Genomic DNA, 20596 nt, shown 5'->3' with positions numbered 1-20596 from the left:
ACTGGCTGTGTATTTTCGTTTCTGTGGTTCTAAATGGCGCATTTGAGCAATTTGGTAGGTTTTGCGTTGACTGTTACTTTACTGTATAAGAAGGAGACAAGGATGGAAAGCTCATTTTCGACCGCTCCAGCGCAGAGTCGATTTTCACCCAGAAATGAGAATTGTCCGGCTTCTGAATCGAAGACCAGATAAACTAAAAGGTTCACGCTTCATCTCGTGCCATTCAATCGAAGATCCATTCACAATCCAAGCGCTAACCGCCAAAAAACTTTCGAGAAATGCAGCTTTCCAAGCGATCGGCATCCGCGGTACAGATTTGCAGTGCCAGGAAGCAGCCGTCACGCTGTTTGCTCCACGCTAATTGGATGATGGTAAACAATGCCCTGTTTCAAATGGTTCATGTGAGAGTGGAATCAAGGGCATATTCGCACCGGCGATTCATCCTCTGACTAGACTGGTGTGAGGTTCCTGGCGCGTGACGGAAACCCTACACGACCTCAAACCTCTTTGTTTGCGTAACCCAATGCGCTTTGGGTTGACAAAACCGCGAAAACCCCTGTGTTCCGGCCAGCGAAATCTTGTCTTGGTTTGTATCAGAAATATATATGTAGGCTATCGTTGCAAGAAATGCGTTCATCTTTTGGATGAATAATTGGAAAGAACAATCGCAGTTGAAAACATGTCAAGGTAAACAGAAATTATGCGTTCTATCGTTACATTTTAATATCGTTTAGTCTTGGAGAGAGTTAATTTACCCTGTGATGTTTTGTAACCTTCAAACCGCAGATGGAACTTGACAAATGAGCAAATGAAAGCACTCGATATCGTAGAAAGAGGTCACAATCTCCTTCTCACGGGACAAGCTGGAACTGGGAAGTCATTTTTGGTGCGAGCCATGTACTATCGCTTGAAGGATCAGGGGAAAAAAATCTCAATAGTTTGTGCGAGTGGCATTGCAGGCAGTGGTTATTCAGACATGATACGCACTTCCACAGTTCACGCCTATTACGGTTTACAGACCGCCGATCTGCCCTCCAAACTAGTCATCGAAAGAGCTGTATCCAACAAGTTGGTCGAAGAAAGTATAAAAAGAGTTGACACTATAATTTGGGGCGAAGTGAGGATGTCGAGCCGAAGAGTATTCGAGCTGGTGAATGGAATACATGTGGTCTTCGCACCTTAGTATTTTCATTACCTTTGGTTTTTCTTTTTAAGTTACAGTAACGACATTCCTTTATTTTACTTCGTCTTCGTTGACAGCAAATAATATCGCTGAACCACAACTCGCCTACCGCTCTACAAATCAGTTTTATTGTGACTTCCGATAATGGCATTATGTTTTCCTTCCATGGTCGTAAAGATCTTGTCTGAAAGTGAAGGCCCCTTCCTCGATTTCATACTTTCTCAGAAGCTTAAAAATATACAAATGCGCCGAAGTGGGCAACTTAATTTTGCTTGCAGGAAAAACCTGAAAACATGGGCTTAAATAAGATTAGCTTTTGAACATTTGGATATATTAAGATTAAACTTACCATGCCTTTAGGGATATTAAAATGGAAGCAGAAGGTCCATAGCTTTTTCTTTCCTTGTGGACATCAGGATTTGTCATTTTTTCTTAACGCAGAAAACATCGCCAGTTCAACCCTTCCTTCTCTTTCAGCTCAATCCGTTATTCGAAAATAATCACAAGTATCCTCTCAGAGCTCATTGGGTTACGCGAGCAAAGAGGTTTGAGGTAGTGTAGGGTTTCCGTCACGCGCCATAAACCTCACGCCAGGCTAGTCAGTAGATGAATCGCCGGCGCGAATATGCCCCTGACTCCACTCTCACATGAGGCATTTGAAACAGGGTATTGTTTACCACTATCCAATTAGTGTGGAGAAAACAGCGTGACGGTTACTCCCTGGCACAGCAAATCTGTGCCGCGGATGCCGATCGCGTGGAAAGCTGCATTTCTCGAAAGGTTTTTGGCGGTTAGCGCTTGGATTTTGAATGGATCTTCGATTGAATGACACGAGATGAAGCGTCAACCTTTTAGTTTATCTGGTGTTTGATTTAGAAGCCGGGCGATTCTAATTTCTGGGTAAAAATCGGCTTCGAAAGCGGAGCAGTCGAAAATGAGCTTTCCACCCTTGTCTCCTTCTTATACAGTAGAGTAACAGTCAACGCAAAATCTACCAAATTGCTCAAATTCGCCATTTAGAACCACAGAAACGACAATACACAGCAAGTGAGGAAGGTTTACATTTATTTTGAGCCTTAACATAGACATTCCTTGATATAAGTTTACGATATTATGACTCTTCAATATTCTCCCATACATTTCTTTGTATTTCGAACAAACGACCAGACACGCCGCTTGAGTGGGCCCTCTGTGGTTTAAGGCGAGAAATACTGACAGAATCATTTATATTATGAGGAAGACTATTTCATTCAAGGTTATACATTCATGCTCGTGGTTTCTGGGAAGACAATCGATCTGCATTTTTCGATATTCGAGTTTGTCACCCAAACGCTGAATCGTGCAAATCTCTGAAACCGCAGGAGATTTACCGTATGCATGAGAATGAGAAGAAACGTTCCTACTCAAGACGTGTTCTAGACACCGAACATGGCTCATTTACGCCTCTTGTGTTTACCTCGACTGGTGGAATGGGCCAAGAATGTTTGAGGTATCACAGTCGCCTTGCAGAACTCATTGCGGACAAGAAATTAGAGCACTATTCAAAGACAATTTCCTGGATCAGGGCAAAAACTTCGTTTGCATTCTTAAGATCAGCCTTAATCTGCCTAAGACGATCCAGAACAATTAGAAGGCCCAAATTGGATTTTACTAATGTAGACCTAGATATTCAAAGTTAAGAGGCTGCCATTTGTCAGTTAGCTTCTTTTTTTTTAGATATTTTGTTAGTCGACATTTTCATGTATTTTTTGATTTTTAATGATTTTATCTTAATTTGTTTGTAAGTATTTTTGATGATTAGAGTGAAATATGGGATTGCGTGATGTTTATTATATCAATGTTCTTGATGTGGGGTGAAATAAAAGCGTCACTATTGTGGCCAATTTATCCCACATTAGCAGTTATTATTTTTATCTCCCGTCAATCTCGTCAGTAAACTAGCGCGACGGCACGCAGAGCTTCGGTCCCGTTTTAGTGGAGATACGCGGGTTTCGTGATAAAATATCGTTATCATAGTGTGTATCCTCTAGTTTTTCTTACATTTTTATTAGATATTTTAACACATTTTTGTCGACTTTTAAGCATTTTATCATAATTTTTGTTATTTTTTGTGATTTTGGTGAACTATTTCATTCATTAATAATACGGATAAAAAAGCTATATTTAAAAATATTTGTTCTACTATACATGCTGACTAGGTCAAGAGAATCACTCTTCCTTCAATTATAATCCAAACCACGATCTTTACAGAAAAATAACTTATCAGAAATATCCATATCATAATGCCCTTTCATCAAGTTTAATAAAAAAACATCCCTGATGTATCTTTGTTATTTACGTATTTACATATTTTCAATTTTATTATCCGTTTCTCTTAGGAGGTCTTTTACATCTATATTCGTTCTCATTTTAAACAATTATTGACTGAGGTTTTTGTGATATCTGGAATAATCAAGGTCAAGGTAAGTGTTATCAGCCGAAGGCGAAGGCTGAGGCTGATAACACTTGATAACACCAACCTTGACCTTGATTATTCCGGATATCACAAAAACATCATTCAATAATTGTTTAAAATGAGAACGAATATAGATGTAAAAGAATTCCTAAGAGAATCCAGGTCAAGATAAGTGTTACCGAAGCCGAAGGCTAATGCCGATAATACTGCGGTAGAACAGGGTAGAACAGTTCCTTGGTCACTTTTGTCGATCTTTTAGGATTTTCCAAATCTTTATCTTCAACTAATTTTTCAATTTCTCGCTGGATCGATGAAGCGAATCGAGAACCCATTCTTACTTCGCTGTCCGTGAACTTGACATTGCTCCACCGGAAATCATGTATTGCGCACGCAACCTACAGATTATTCACTAATCTGTAGGTACAGATTATTGAATAATCTGTAGGTTCCACTGTTTCTTAGAATTAACTGTGGGTGTTTAGAAAAGACAGATGGTGGCTACAATGTATAATAACACTCGTTATTGACTTGATAACGACGTTAAGCGAACTTTTAAACGTCGTCGCATTTTTCTTTAACCCCAAGATGGTTTTTTTTTTTTTTTTTTTTAAACTTTTCGATCTTATCGCAATTTTTTATAGCTAAATTGTTTAGCAAACATCTGATGCTTCAATTTAGATGCAACTACAAATGTAATAAGAAATATGGACTTAACTTTTCTGCAGAGAAATTTCTCCCAGCAGCAAAATAAGCATCAATATTTTGGCCATGTTACAGAGTTGATTTAACCAAATGGGTGATGTTTCAGCTGATAATTTGAAAAAAATCTGCTCATCTACAGAGCCGGATGTGTATGTGACATCCTTGGTCAGACAGTTAAGGAATGATTAGGAAATAATTAGAATAATTTCCTCATCTTACTTAGTCCTTTGGTCATCATATGGACTCAATTTACCTCACTTCGGTTTGTGATTTATGGCTAAATATAAAGGTGTTGTGCCTATAATACCCTGATTAAAACAAAATTTGTACCTCTAAGCGAAGTGAAAAGATCCGCCCTCTTTATCATGGAGTCTCTCCCCACCCCCTCCACTTCCGCTCGGGCGGTGGAAATTGAATTTATCCGGATGTTTACAGACAGACAAATCCAGTTAATGATAAAGTGTTGGCGCCGTTTTACTGAATGCAACAGATATACCAAACACCAGACTAAACATCTAAGCCTTAAATTCTCCTCCCCTTTTAGTTTTAAAGTTTACACAAACCAAAACCGTTGAATTCTTCAATGCTCCTTCTTCTTATATTACCCATCAATTATGGAGTTCTTGATGCGATCTTAATCTTCAAGGAGTAAAGTAAAAAAAAAAATCTGTAGCTTAAAACTAGTATTTTACAGTTGGTTTCTTTATTATTTGACCAAATTTTTACTAAAGATCTCCCTTTAAGCCGTCGCCATCGAGCTTAATTTGACCAAAAATAATTAATTACTATTCTTTATCCTTTATTCTTTCAAAAGTAAAAATAAAAATAAAACTAGTAAATGATATAAAATAAGAGGCCAATGGAAGTTCTGTTAGGGGTCCTTGACCCCTTGTGAAGACAGACCACCAAGAAGGTATTTGGTAAGACTATGGCAAAAATGTTATAATAATAAAAAATTTCTGGCTCTCGATCTGAATGTTCCTTTTTAGTTTCAAAGCGGGTGTCTATATTTTCTCTCGTCGTTTGACATGTCCTGTTCGCCTCTATCTTATTTCGATCAGTTGTGACCTGGGAACTTCTTTATTTTACGATTCATGGGACTTATTATGCGCAGCTGACAGGGCAACGAAAGGGTATTTCGGGAGATAAAGTTACGCCACCCTTGTATCGAAAATCCTGTGATTTCTCTGTCTTTTCCACCAGTCGCTGAAAGATATCTTCGATACTTTTACCTCTGAGTTAACTATCACATTTTAGTATTCATGTATTCGATTACTGTGCCAAGCTTGCACAGCTTGGAAACTCCACACGTGCTTAACTTGACAACCCCATCTACCTCTACCCTCAGTCAGAACGGATATTGCGAAAGATATTTTAAGTGATGACAGATTGTATGAACATCAAGGATGTAAATTGATCTTATTAGATAAACTGCTCTCAATTAGTGCAGGGAAGTGAGGCGTGTTGATACTCTTCGCGTGCAGGTTCACCAAGATGACGCCCAACAAGAAGAAAAAGACAGGTCTAGAAGTGTTTCTTATACTTGAGCTCTGCGTTTTCGTGGTGTGCGGAACACTTTATAGCAACGGGCTATCAAAAGATGGGTATGTTTCCTTCTGCTTCTTTTTAATCCCCTCGGGTGCTACTCGTTTAATTTCACCGGCGTAACAAAGGTACAATAAGATCGCCAGCTGCCTGCCTTTATCTTCTATTTACTGCTTTCTTTCCTAACCTGACAAAGTTGTTTCAAAATCTATTTGTAGAAAGTTATGATGAAATACTGTACAAAATTTCTTCAAGAATATAACTTCAGACTAATTGCCAAAGAGACAGGGCTACCAAAACAAAATAATGCATTAAGAAAATGGTAACGGAAAAATCGGGAGATTAATCATGATCAAATGAGAATGTTACAGACAGCTTTTCTTCAAAAGTTAGAGAATACTGGTAATTGAAATAATTGAAAGTTGTTGAAAGCACAAGATAACAAAAAAAAAAAAAAAAAAAAATGAGCGAGTAAATTCTGAGTCAAACGTGAAGATGTTTGCGTGTTTAATGTGTTACAGTTCCTTAGCTGTACATCAAACATCGCCCAAATGCTCAATTCAAAATCAGATAGCAATGACACAGAAATCAAACAAGCGTCCTTTGATTTCTTCTTAAAAGAGAGAAAAAAATGTCTTCTTTTGAAATAAAATGGGCTTACCTTATTGCCTTGTTGTTTTCTTTGTTGATTCCGAGCGTCTCAGTCCATTTTGAAGCGTTTTCGGCGAGTTAGCGCTATGTTGGTGTTCAACTGCTAAAAGAAACATAGCGCTAACTCGCCGAAAACGCTTCAAAATGGCCTGAGACGCTCGGAATCAACAAAGAAAACAACAAGACAATAAGGTAAGCCCATTTTATTTCAAAACAAGACATTTTTTTCTCTCTTTTAATGCAAAACCGATAAAATCCCATACAAACCTTTATAAATATAAAACGTTGCGCAACACGGTAAGAGTCACGTCCGCTTTTCTAGAAGTGAGCTTGGGCTGCCTGTGTTGCAAACTGTTGACCGATGATAACTCGGGTTGGATCCTTTAAGTATCCTACGACAGACACAAGTTCAGCCACTGCAGATAAATATTATTCATCACTCTTTTAACGCTTAAAATTAAGGTGGAGTATAATATATGTTACTTTTAACTCTTCTTCTTGTAGAATGATATCAGTAACTAGTTATCGGGACCGCACGTTGTTATGTTGTCGTTGTCGATTGTCCTGTTTTCCCATCTTTCTTCAGTGGTTGTTTGCAAGCTGTTTAATGCTTCCCGGAAAAGCTTTTGTTCACGGCTTAGTGGTTAGGGAGCAGAAGAACAACTCAAATACCAAAAGCTGCACGGATAGTAACATATCTATGTTGCTCCATAGCTAGTTTGAAAGATGTAAATAGTCTCCGCACATATAACTAGTAGAAGAGGTCGCGCAACGATTAATTCTCTCGGACGCTCTTTTATAAAAACTAACATGAGGCTGCTCGGAGCTTATATTCTGGCCGGATTTGCGGTTCAGAGGGAACCAGTTGAAGGCCTTGTTGTTTTTGAAAAATTGCTGTTGAGTGCTTTTCAAAGGTATGGAGATTAAGACTTTGGAACTAGTTGGTGCCACGACAAGTTCGAAGTACTAAAATCGCTAAACGAAATGCAGGAACGAACCTAAGTACCACGGCAAAAGTCAACAGAAAAGGAATGACTTACTTTGTGAATTAGCTCGAGTCAAGGAGAAGTTCAGAATAATGGTAATCATCCAACTCCGCAGAATAATCAATGCATACCTCAGGGGTTGTACAAAACCAGTTCTAAATCATTTAGAGTCAAAACCTTCGTTTATCAAATTTCCGTTAGCAAAATTCATCAAATTTTGACGCTGCGATTCGAATCTTTCCCTGCTTGCACGAGCCAAATTCCCCTATTTTCTATTACTACGTTTAGTTTCGCCTCGCAGTCGCTCAATAAATATTTGGATTTAAACAAGATAATCTTTGTTCGCAAGGTTTTCTCCCGCTTACCCTCTGAGGTTTTCTGCCTCGGAACGCTATACCACAGAAGGAATTTGTGGACCGCAAGTTTTTTGACTGATTAAAAGTAAAGATATGTGACGGTGACTTCCACAAGTTTTGTTTTGTTTTGTTTTGTTTTTTTTCTTTTCCTTGTCAGAAAAGCGTGGTTCTTTCATTTACTAAAGTGATCTACAAATCGATCGAATTGCCAATTTTTACATAGGATAATTTAATTCATTAATCGAATTTAATCAATCAGCCAATTGAAGCGATTCACAGTGTTAAGTTTGTGCTTTAAATTTATATGTAATATTTTAGTCCATTCGAAATATAAATGTAAACTTTAACAAGCCTGGTTAATCGTTTATGCGCGGCCCAGCACTTCAAGCCTGAAACACTCGATGCTAAAACTCAACCTCGTTCCAAGGCTATTTCCACCACATTGCTTTACGCCAATTAAACTGCTACGTACGCCTATTGTGTATTTTCCTGCAGAGGATAAACCAAACCGAATCTCTGATTCTAGCCTTTTCGGCCATAGTAAAACGTTGAAACTTTGTGATGAAACCATGGGCATATATCGTACCACATTCACCCTATCGTTTGTATATGTCATAAAACTTTTCAGTTGAAAATTCTCCGATAACGAATTTATATGGCCTTGAAAAAATCCCTGCTCTTTATATATCAGTAGTAAGTAATTTTTTAGACAATCTTGATTTTTAAAGGCAATTCATGAAGACAACTTTGACTTCAAAGTACAGTTCTGGCTCTTTTAAAAATTTTACAATTTCACTGTGTAAAATTCAAAGTCATGCATTTTCACTAGAAAGAAGTATTTATTGAACCTCCCAATATTCCATTCCAGTGGCAGCTGACACTGAATTTTCCACTCTCCTCCATCTGTAGGGTTTGCTTTTGTCTTGAATCCTGCTGAAGGTGCTTCACCCATTGATTTACTTTCTAATGGCGTTCCAACAGTGAATGGTTCTGTGTTTTCTCCAACAATTACGAATAAAAAACCCACAACTATTTCTGGTCTTACTCCTCTAACCTTTTTCAAGAGAAAGAAAAAAAACAGGAAACCTTCCATCTCCAAGCAAACAGTTTCTTTTTGACATTTTTGTTTCACGCAGACGTTTAAGCTATGTGGATTTGTTCTTGTTATTGGAGTAAATTTGAAAGAAAGATCAAATTGTCTATTTTCATAAAAACAAAAAAAACCAAACGAAAAAATAAAGCAAAACAAAAAGTGTCTTCCATTGTTGTTGAAGTAGATATTTCTGGCCTGACTGAGTTTTTTCTTCTTTGCGAGCATGGTTGTTCAATCCTGATTGATTGAAAGCAGAAGCACAAAGTCTATTTTGATGAATATTTCAATTTATGAGTTGTGGCCTGTGTGATACCATCATGTTGATTTTTTTTTAATGAATGTCTCAACAAAAAGATTTCTGTTTGCATTTTTTGCCAAAAAAGAACATAAATCGATTTTTTTTCGTGTTTTTATCAACATACTCCTTGTTTGCCGCATCTTCGTTCTCAGTTAGATTGGCGAGATTGAAGATTTTTTATTTTTTATATCTTTGTCAGTTTCTTGAACTGATTCACAAGGACTGCTTGGGTTTATTAAAAACCTTATTTTTTCTGTCAAAAGGTTGACAGTTTGAAAGGTTTTTAGGAATTTCTTATTTGTCTCCCTTTCTTTCTCTTAAATTTTGGAGAGCTCTACTTCTCCTCGTTCGTTTCTCAGTTCGGTCGGCAACCTCCGGATTCTCGCTATCTGCTGACTGCACGGGTCGCTTTTTTTTTTTTTTCAGAAGAATTTGTTTCTGGTAGGGGCTGAATCGTCGGTACAGCACTAAAACCAGCAACGTTTTAAGGCCCACTTCCATCATGTAGCTTTTATCGAAACAATCAGGGGGAAAATGACTGCTACAAACAACACTGAGAATGTTTGGACGGCTCGACGAAATTGGTTCTTTTCACTTGAAAAAATTTAACCCTTTGTCGCTTTAAATATGGTTCTTTTGGAAATTTAGGTATTGCATGTCCAGTTTTGTTTGAATTATTACAAAACTGGACAACACAACGCTTTACTGTTATGAAAAAATTGAATGTATTTAACCAAATTTTAAGTATAAAAATCGTGACGAGACCGGCAAACAAGGGATGCGAGGGAGACTTAAAGGTATCTCATGTGCTTTTGACCTCCAGCACCGGAAGGTTCCACCCGTAATGTCTCAGGAAAGATGACGCAATTCAAGATGGCGAATGCTTCGAATTTGAAAGAACTTCACCTTCGGTGTACTTGATATATTTGCTAAACAGCTATGTGAAAAGAAAATGTACGAGTTTTTGGGTTTACATGCCCTACAACACTTCATAAACTAAATATAAGGAAGTCTACTGACCTATACGGTAGACAGATTGTGGGCTCGGAAGGACATTATTTTAGAGTAATGTCCTTATCTCACTACGGTTGTGATTTATGACTGAATATAAAGGTGTTGTGCCCATAACACCCTAACTAAAACCGCGATTTGTACCTCTTACCGAAATAAAACCATCCGCCCTCTTCAAAATGGATTCCCTTCCACCCCTCCACTTCCGCTCGGGCAGTAGAAACTGCCCACGCTAATTAATGTTCACAGACAGACAAGGCTTGTTCATGATAAAATGTTACCGCCGTTTTACTGAATGCAACAGATATACCATAAACCAGACAAAACATTCAAATCCAAGCCTAAGATTCTCTTCCCCTCTTCTCTCTTGGTTTTAAAGTTTACACTGTTAGAATACATGCCCGGATATTCCGAACGCCCACACTTTAGTTAACAGATGTCCCAGATTAGAATACATTAAAACGTACTACTGCTCACCTGCAAATTTCCTTTGGGGTAAATACCTAAAATGATTATCGTTCTTTTCTAGTTACGCCTATCTAAAACTCTGTATAGAATATGATTCATTATGAGAGATATATCAGTTGTTGTTGATGTTGTTGTTGTTGTTACTCCTAACATTGGTTGATGTGTCATCTTGGGTAACTACCATGGCGACATCGGATCCGTGGAACCTGACTTACACAAACAAAAAACTGTTTTATTCCTCGATGCTCCTTCCCCTTAATTACTCGCCAATTACGAATTTCCTGATGCGCTCTTAATCTTCACAGAGTAAAGTAAAATAAAACCTGTAGCTTAAAACCATTATTTTCCAGTTGGTTTTTTTATGTGATCAAATTTTTGATAAACATCTTCTTTTAAGCCGTCGCCATCGAGCTTAATCAGAGGAAAAAAAATTGATTCATATTCTTTATCCTTTACTCTTTACGTATGATGCACGATCCTCGCAGTAGATAGCGCTATTATATTATAAAAAATTTCTGGCTTTCGAACTAATTGTTCATTTTTAGTTTCAAAGCGAGTGTCCATATTTTCTGTTATCGTTTGACATGTCCTGTTCGCCTCTATCTTATTTCGAAAAGTTCTTACCAGAGAACTCCTTTATTTTGCAATTGATGGGACTTACTATGCACACAGCTGACAAGGCGATGAAAGAGTATTTCAGAGGTAAAGTTACACCGCCTTTCAGTATCGCAGATCCTGTGGTTTTTTTATCCTTTCCGCTGGTCGCTAAAAGATATCTTCGATATTTTGACTTCTCAACTAATTCTCCCATTTGACTACTCATGTATCTTATTATTGTGCCAAGCTGGTAGAGCTTTGAAACTTTAGAAACGCGTAACTTGATAAATTTATCTTCTTCATCTACCCTCCGTCAGGCGCCTTTATGCTCTTTGGCTGCTGGTTCACCAAGATGGCACACAGCAAGGTGAAAAAGACAGGTCTGGAAGTGTTTCTTATGCTTGCGCTCTGCCTTTTCTTGGTGCGCGGAACACTTTATGGCAATGGGCTTTCAAAATATGGGTATGTTTCCTCCTACTTCTTTTTTATCCCTCGGGTGATACCCATTTATTTTCACGAGCGTAACAAATTAAAGGTGCAATACGATTGCCAGCTACCTGTCTTTATCTATCTATCTAAATAGCAGTGATGTTAAAACAATAGATCTGCGATATATCGCCGATATATCGTTCCAACTGAAATATTGCTCAAATATTGCCGAGATATCGCGACAATCGCGATATTCAGCGATTATCGTTTGCATCATTTTACACAGTTCTGCAGTTTTGCCACAAACTCCATCTTCTCATCTTTCAATAAACCACCTGTATAATCATTAGATATAATCTTCATATCCTTAGCCAGAGATTTGTAGAAGAGAACTGAGAAAGCTTTGCTCTCTCTGAAAGCTTTTGCAATACATTTTGAGGACTGCCTATCTGTCAGCTGTTCCTAAACACCTTGTGGTTCACAAATTTTCTGGTTGTTAGCAGCGGTTTTTCTATTCAGAGATTAATTCTCATCTTTAAATTTCGCAAAACATTATGTACAATATCTCTACGGGAATGAAACGTCATATGAAATTAAAACTAACACTTCTCGTCTGTTTCAACAATCCACGTCATATACCTTATATAAAGCATGTTAAATTCTTTTCTTAGCTGACATTTATTCTTATTTGTTGTTACGTTATTTTCTTCATGAGTTACTCTGTATACCCAACATCAAAGTGCGTGAAAAGCTCACGCGGGGTTTGTTGAAATATATTATTTAGATCGCAGAACAACCCTGGAAAACAACAGTGATGTCTGAGTAGAACGCGAATAAAAAATTTCAGTATGACTCGTCAGTCATAGAGCTGGTGAGAAACGCCCTATGCCAACCAATAGCGCACCGACAACTGTACGGCCTTATACCTATGCTCTAGAACAAATCACGAAAGCGGATTCGCTTCAAAAATTAAAGTTTAGATGGACAAAATCAAAGTTTTACATGCCCTTTGCCGTAGCATTAAACGCCATGAGCCAGTGACCACTGACTCATCCACCGACTGGTTGGTATATGTTTTTTTGCAGTACGAATGTTTGCCAAGAGTGGAAATGGAGGACCGTTGCAACATCCACCCTGGTGTCGACTGTCAGTTATCAAACCTACATTTCACGCAGTAAACTTTGTGGTTGGAGGCGTTGCAGAAAGTCTAGGTTGGTTATCTTCACTGCCCTACCCAAGGAAACAATTAAACTTTCATGATAGGGCCTTTCAGCAGCCTTTTTTATTGCTTTTTTCAGGGATTCTTTCTGTTTGGTGGTTGAGATTAGTCCTTCATTTGCCTAATGGCTAGGGCACTTACCCGGCTGAAGCCCTGACTAGGAGCAATGTTTTCAAGCATTAGTGCCCCTCTCTCCATATCAGGGAATATGTTGACAAAATGTTACGGAAATCGAGAAAATGCTAGGGGTAATCTACGATGAACGAGAATCGCATCTAGTGTAGGGCACGAAAATTCATTTACAAGTACAAACTCTTGATGTTTATGTGAGTGCTTTGTATCTTTCAGAACTGTAACCAGCTACAAATTGAAAACGATCTACCGTCGGACAATTGACACATACTTCAGATGCTGCAATGGATGGAGAAGAAGAGGAAATGAATGCCCAATAGGTTAGATGAAAGAAAGATTCAGCCTATAAGCAGAGTCTGATATAAGTTCACTGTGATTTCAAAAGAAATAGGAGAAACTAATAGTACTCAGTTTTGAGAGATGAATCTGTGTAACGAGGATATGTTTACTTAATAACAAGATACTTAAGTTTATCGACTGAGTCGATAATGTAAATTGGCCACCGTAAAAAGCGGACGTTTCGAGCTTTATAATTTAGCCCTTCGTCAGAGCGAAAGGTAAAATGTAGTCGACAACAAACTCCATGAAAACGATCCACCGTTGGATAACTGAATCCATTTGTCATAAACGGGAATATAGATTTTATTAACAACAGGTCACAGTGGGGTTGTGGTGGATGAGCAGATTGCTTCGTTCTTTCCCATCACAATAAGGTTGCCCCTGGAGACAGTTCTTGGCCTTAACTTCGCTCCGACGAAGGGCTAACGCTCGAAACGTCAGCTTTTGTAATCATTACGGTGGCCAATTTACCATTTCAACTTTGTTGATATATCCAAATTATTACTTGGCCTTAATTTGCTTTCAATTTTTCAAAGTGACTTCAATACAGCCCCTCCGTCTACTAGTGATCTTGAAGATGATCGCACAAAAGTGTCCAGCCCGGAGTAAAGAATTGCAGGCTACGCTATCACTGTTGCTTAATTATAAGTAATGTCCATTACTGCGAAGATCACTCACATGCCTATCTATTAATCTGCAGTTCACATACACTATATTATTCACTGTCGTCCATTCATCCCTTTACGGGTTTATTACAAACCAACCAAATGGCCCGTTCTTAGTTGGCTTTTTACCTCAGTTGGTAGAGTAATGCACCAGTATCGCAGAGGTTATAGGTTGAACTCCCATTCATGCCTGCCTTTTTTTCTTTTTTTTTTTTCAGGCTTTATTTTCACTACTATTCATCACTGCGAAGATCAGTGGCATATTCACTATTAAACCACCGTTCATATATTCACAGTCAATACATTAATAACTCTAAACAAACAGTCAACCAACTTTCAACAACAGTTGTCACATAAATATTTGACATAATTGCCCGGCGCTCGATCCCTTCAGTAGCGAGCTAGCCATATTTTAGTCTTTTTTTTTAATCGTGTTTATTCTAGGTAAGCAGGAGGGTAAGGAGGGTAAGGAGGGTAAAGAGGGTAAGGAGGGTAAGGAGGGTAAGGAGGGTAAAGAGGGTAAAGAGGGTAAGGAGGGTAAGGAGGGTAAGGAGGGTATAGGCATGCAGAGGTAGTAATATGACAATTACACAGCTGCCTACTTGGGAATGAAACAGTGTATTTTTGTTACGGTGGCCAATTTACCATTTCAACTTTTGTTGATATATCCAAATTATTTTTGTTGTTGTTGTTGTTGTTGTTGTTTCACCAGCAATCTGCCGTTATGGCTGCAAAAATGGAGGAAGTTGTTATTCTCCGAATAGATGCAGGTGTACTCCTTTTTGGACAGGACCTAATTGCGGTATAGGTAAGGAAAATACAAAACAGACACACAACCATGAGAACAATCAGACATACAGGCAGTCGTCTTCTTTTTGTGTGTAGCAAGTTAGAAATAGAGAAAGATGCTCTTGGTATTGTCAAGGGCGTGAGACAAAGAGAAAATTCTGAGTCCCCATGAGGAATGGAACCTTCAGACCTTCGCACTCCGCACTTTGATGCTTTATTACTGGATGAGCCACAAAGGCTCAGTGGTTAGCAAGGCAAATACGAAGTTTATATGTGACACGCGTCCTGCATACTGCTAAGATTAGAAAGTCGATAACGGCATGTTCTTAAATAGAATAAGAAAGATGGTAAATTTTGGTTTTAAAGTTAGAAATGTGCAAATGTTTCTTCAAAATAATGAAATTATTATTTCCCTGGCTGATCGAGCTCAATCTTGTGAGACAGTAAATAAACTATTCTGTCCGTCTTCTTTCGACAGATGTAAACGAATGCTCTTCAAACAACGGAGATTTTCAGCAGCAATGCATCAACAGGAGAGGGACATCAAGACTTTGCTCCTGTAACAGCTGGTACAAGACAAGCCCATACGATAGTAAGAAGTGCGTTGGTAAGAGTCAAGTTTCCGTCATTATTAAATTGTGGCTTTCTGATTACCCCACTAAATTGTATCAATAACAAAATATCCGTTAGTAAGAGGCTCTTTAAAGCCCACATTTGAGGTTTAACTAGCTGTTTTAAGTCGGCCGGGCCAAATCGGTGGGTTAAGGGACTGGTCATCAGTAACCACCTGGGAAAAGGGTGTGGAGGAGTTAGGAGGGATTACATGGTTTTTGGGTAAACAAGGTGCGGATCAGTCGTCACTAACAGAGAATTAAATCTGTTAAGGAGAGATTCTCGAAAATTGACTACCAATTAACTGCAAACTGAGGGGTGTGTTGAAATCATGAGCATAATGGCCTTAAGCTAGCCAATCAAAACAAAGAAAACTTCTTTAAAAGTGAGAGTTGCCTACTTTAAACAAATTGGGACTAGAAAGTTAAATAAGAAGCGTACGCCCTCTTACATCCACCCATTTTTTGATTAACACAATTGATTGGTGATACATACATACATACATAAACTTTATTTATACTCGAGTTTAAGATTAGCTAACGAGCTAATATCTTCCAGCTGAGACTATATAAAAAGTAATAAATAAATATATACATCTACAAAATAATGATAATAGAGATAATTATAGTAATCATAAACACATAAAAGTAAAGAAAAGAAAACATTATTTTAAGTTTAAGTATGTCAAACAAAAAAAAATCTACATGAGGGTGACATCCTGTCTTTTGGTTTTAAAGTCTACAAAGAAACTTCGTGTTACGCAATAACGGACTTCGTCTCACGCAATTCAGGGGCAAGTATGCTCGTAATTTCAGATCACTCGCCCAATTACCCACTTATTTATCCTACTCATTCATATTACCATTACTAAAGTGCACCTTAATGATGGCGCTTAACCTAACTACTTGTCCTCCTCTATCCGCCCGACAGATGTAGACGAGTGCCAACGGTTGATTGAATGCACCTGTGCTTCTGGGTCAAATTCATGTGGAAAATCATGCAGGAACACTGTTGGAAGTTATTATTGCACGTGGGGAAAGAGTTATAGACTGTAGAGTAGTACAATGTGCACAGGTATGGTAAAATGATTAATTAATACGAAGTAAAATAACCGTAAAATTAGACGCCGGGGTCAACTGTAGAAATGTACTTTCAAAGCAGTTTTGATTGATAGAGTGAACTTATGTTTCCCATAGAGAATGTAAAATTTCCTCTCCCCTGCATAGTGCATGGTTGTTAATGCAAAACTCTTAATATCCGTTTTGAGGCAGAAACTTGTTATTGAACGGTACCCTGGACCGAGCTGAAGGGGTATTACTACTGGGTAGTAGAGGCACGAGCCAATCGATGGGCGAACGCGATGAGCCAGTGTCTCAAGCTCAATTCATAGCCTCAGAGGAGGTTAAAGAGAAAGATCTTCGCTTATGTCATTTCATTGGAAAAAAAAAAAAACTTAAAAAGCTCGATCTTTTGTTTTATGAAAGATTATAATTTTAAGTTTGGCCGTCGAATTAGGAAAATTATGATTCTAACCATGGATGATTACCTGCTGCTGGGCTGGGTTATTCAAAGTTGGGTTAAAAAACCCAAGGTTTGTGTGAAATCTGGTTTCAGATCTGAAAGCTTTCAAAGAAAACTCAGGTTTTTAAGTCTTCAATGAGATGATTGGGTACTCTAAAAAGATTAAAAAATCATCCAAAAAATGACCCTTCAACAAAGCAATCAAGAAAACCGGGTTAAAATTTTACAATGGGTTAGAGCTACGTACTCAGCTTCCTAACAACTGAGCCCTCTGATTGATTCATGCAGTAGACTCCAAACTCTGTGTCAACATCTGAGCTTGGTATTCACAAACATGACGCTGAATGGCGTAAATGTGATTTCAGGTTTATCTCAGAGAGAAGAAATGGACCCGAGCTCAGATGTGGCTCGGGCCGAAGAAGATGCACACCGTTGGTAATTTTCTATGGGTTGATGGGAGTCCTTTGAAGGGATACACTAACTGGACCCCTGGAGAACCAAAAAACGCAAGAGGTCAAGAGTTGTGTACCGAGATATTGGTATCTGGTAAATAGCAGTTGGACAAGTGGAATGATGTGAATTGCCACATAACCCGTCACAAGTCTCTCACAGTCTGCGATAAACCTCTCCAAGACGGAAAGTAAAAGTAATGATTTAGTTAATTGCCGCAATCATTTACGTTTTTTTTTCTTAATTAGTTCTGCAGCTGTGCAGGAAATTAGTTGCAGCGGAAGTGTATGCGTATAATATACTAATAACTCACGGTGTTGGGATGAAAACTGTAAACACATACATCTTAATTTTCTAGGCATATTGGAAAAAACTAGTTTATCATCCGTTACATTTTTCTTTTTACATTTTACATTTTATATCAGTGATATCTTTTGGCACTATGAGAAAAGCTTATCAGTGCAGTTTAGCATTTTTCTCGAGGTGGCTGCACGAGAAAACAGTTTATTTTTTTTTTTTCATCCCTACTTGGATTCTTTTATAAGCGTTTTCCTTTTAGGTTCACTTAGCTTCTCGATCTACAAAAAAGGACGAAGCTTAGTGTTCTTCCCTCCTTCTCCAAATGTTTTATTCATTTTCATAATTCATTTAAAATCTTTAGCCATTACTTCTCCTCAGAGTTCAGTTTTAGTTCGGCAAATATTTTCCTTTCACTTTTGCCATCTCTAAGTTTAGCTGAGGTTTGCCAGATCGTAACTTGGACTGTCCGAAATTCAGAGGAGAAGGCCACTTTGTGAAGGAAAAAATTTGCGAAGGTTAAAGGAGTTTTTTTGATGCAGGATCTTTTCTGGTGGGATTGGATGTGTGTTACATTGCGAATGAAGTACTGTCGCCTCGGCATGGGTGGGAATTAATATTTTTTCCAGAGAAGATTGAGTTACGTTAAAACTTTGAGATTTAAGTTAGGGGTTGTAAGTTAAGAGTTTGCTCAATAAAGAGAGATCATCTCAAAAGAGAGTCGAAGATGAAATACTTCTTAACTAATATTTTGAAGCTTTAAAGAGTAATATTTACTTGTTGCCTCGTTGTAAATATACTTGGCTGCGTTTCAATGTCGACCAAGGCTCTTCGGTCGAAAGGAAGCAGCAAAACATTCGGATTAAAGTAACCGATAGAAATGATCATCTCAAATATAGAGTGATAATAAAAGGGACTCCCGAACGCCGTGGCCTACAGCCTATCGTCTTACATTCAAAGTAAACGTGGCAAGCTCAACACAAATAAGTCTCGAAAAAGTGCCCTTCCTTGAGGTCTCAAAAGTAAATGAGCGCTCCAGACTGTTTTTGTGTTTTTAGGCCCCCAAACACGAGAGGGCTTGGAGAATTCAAGGAAATTTTACAAACATGAAACACAGTCGGGTTATGTAACTTTCTCGGAAACCATAGATGACTCCAGGATAGCAATACAGGGTTAATTGGCCACTTAATTAGGCTGAGTACGTAGCAATACAGGGTTAATTGGCAGAGGGGTATCATATCTGATAATACTAAGGCCAATGTAAACCTTCGAATTCTATTCTAAATCGACTGGATAAGCACATTGTTTGATGACGGAAATGGTACTAGAAAGGATAACAGAATAGACCCATCATTTTGGGCAACAGCTCAATTAATTCTGTGTTTTGACTTGTCGCGTTCTAACAAACATGTTTTGAGTCGTGATGGAGGGAAAAATTGTTCTAATATGCAATGGCTTGAACGGAAACGCAAATTTATTAGAGCCTACGCAGAAGTTCTAGTCCTATGGGGTCAACTGAATCTCAAATAACAACTTATTCCGTTTTAAAGTACCCTTTCCCTCCTTATACCTCTCTGTTCAAGTAGAGTGGTCAACACATAGAATTCTTCCGAAGGTCTACATACATTTTCGCATAACAAGTCGCGAAAATTTGTAAAAATCAGCGAAGTTTCTCTTTGGTGATCAATTTCTCAATTCTCGTGACCTTGGGAAATAATTAAGTGTGGATATTTTGAGGAGTTATAATATTCAGGGTTAGAGGGTTAGAATAACATTTTCTATTTAAAAGTATTTTAACAAATCATGAATCATCGATCATGCAGTGCTTTTTTGTTTACTTTGAGTGGCCATTCCTAAAAAAAAAACAACAACAGTAGAACGCCATGAATATCATTACATGTTCGAGCAACACTTCATGACGCAAAGCTCTCGAAACTGCTTCATAAGGAAGCTACTCCCCGTAGAAAGTCTATGCTACTCACGTTAAATAAACTCGTTTTGATGGCTACTGCCTCCTGTGGAGGTGAAGCCATAATATTGTCCTGTTGAGCGAGTGTAACAATAGAATACGAATGACCTCTTAGGCCACAACAAAGTCTGCCGAGTTTTATTTGATAATCCTCGCTCTTGGCTTTTGTTTGTTTCAGAACATCTTCGGTCGTTCAGCGTTATTCGAAAAGAGAGCAATTTATAATTTCAACTAGCGACAGTGCTCAAACGAACCGCTAAATTTGCGAAGCTTGCAATACCTAGAGTTTAACAGGGGGACCCTATTCGATGGAATGATGGAAAACTTGAATGACGGAATATCCTACAACGCGGAATGCCTTGTTGTGTAAAAAAAAGTCTGAAATTATGGAATCGCAATTAAGTATGAAAATTATTTACGATTAACAGCTACAAAATTGAAATTAAAAGAAGCCTAGTTTAATCATTATTGGAGCCTAGAGGATAAACCGATAGGAGCACAGTGAAGTTCTTGAGCTAGCCTCTATAAGTCATTATTACTACATCTATTAATACTATTATTATTATTATTATTATTATTACTGAAATATGATTATTTGTCACCATTCAATTATTGTTTGAGTGTCAATTAGTCCCTATATTGTTGAGTCATCTTTCTCTTGTGGAACAGGCTACTAATTCACATGTGGGATGCGGCAACAATACCTGTAGGCAATCTGAACTGTCTATTTTTTAAAGTAGCTTCAGATCGACAAGTTAGGCTAACGATCATGAAATGTGACCCCATCGCCTACCACTCAATGTTACTCTCGTCATAAATTTATAGCACA

General features: G+C 38.1%; 2 protein-coding genes across 4 annotated transcripts; both read left to right on the top strand.

Moving 5' to 3' along the window:
• The first annotated feature begins 600 nt into the window (after nucleotides 1-600).
• LOC148733642 (uncharacterized) lies at nucleotides 601-1651 on the top strand. Its single transcript, XM_088756453.1, has 2 exons — nucleotides 601-687; nucleotides 787-1651. The coding sequence occupies exons 1-2, from the start codon at nucleotides 680-682 to the stop codon at nucleotides 1181-1183; spliced, it is 405 nt and encodes a 134-aa protein (XP_088612579.1). The 5' UTR covers nucleotides 601-679; the 3' UTR covers nucleotides 1184-1651.
• A 4143-nt stretch (nucleotides 1652-5794) lies between these two features.
• Nucleotides 5795-18518, top strand: LOC111325374 (epidermal growth factor-like protein 7). Of its 3 annotated transcripts, none has more exons than XR_015999834.1 (8): nucleotides 5820-5944; nucleotides 11663-11807; nucleotides 12860-12985; nucleotides 13342-13445; nucleotides 14842-14937; nucleotides 15397-15517; nucleotides 16461-16604; nucleotides 17417-18518. XR_015999834.1 is itself a non-coding variant. In XM_022929185.2 (8 exons), the coding sequence occupies exons 1-7, from the start codon at nucleotides 5941-5943 to the stop codon at nucleotides 16583-16585; spliced, it is 729 nt and encodes a 242-aa protein (XP_022784920.1). In that variant the 5' UTR covers nucleotides 5820-5940; the 3' UTR covers nucleotides 16586-16604; nucleotides 17417-18518. The 3 variants fall into 3 exon arrangements, 2 of the variants coding, with proteins under 2 accessions (XP_022784921.1, XP_022784920.1); XM_022929185.2 differs by having other exon boundaries at nucleotides 15397-15525; XM_022929186.2 differs by lacking the exon at nucleotides 11663-11807 and having other exon boundaries at nucleotides 5795-5944; nucleotides 15397-15525.
• The last annotated feature ends 2078 nt before the right edge of the window (nucleotides 18519-20596 follow it).

This window comes from Stylophora pistillata, chromosome 4 (assembly GCF_964205215.1).
Source record: "Stylophora pistillata chromosome 4, jaStyPist1.2, whole genome shotgun sequence".
In the NCBI taxonomy this organism is placed as follows: domain Eukaryota; kingdom Metazoa; phylum Cnidaria; class Anthozoa; order Scleractinia; family Pocilloporidae; genus Stylophora; species Stylophora pistillata.
This window is presented reverse-complemented; position numbering and strand designations above follow the sequence as displayed.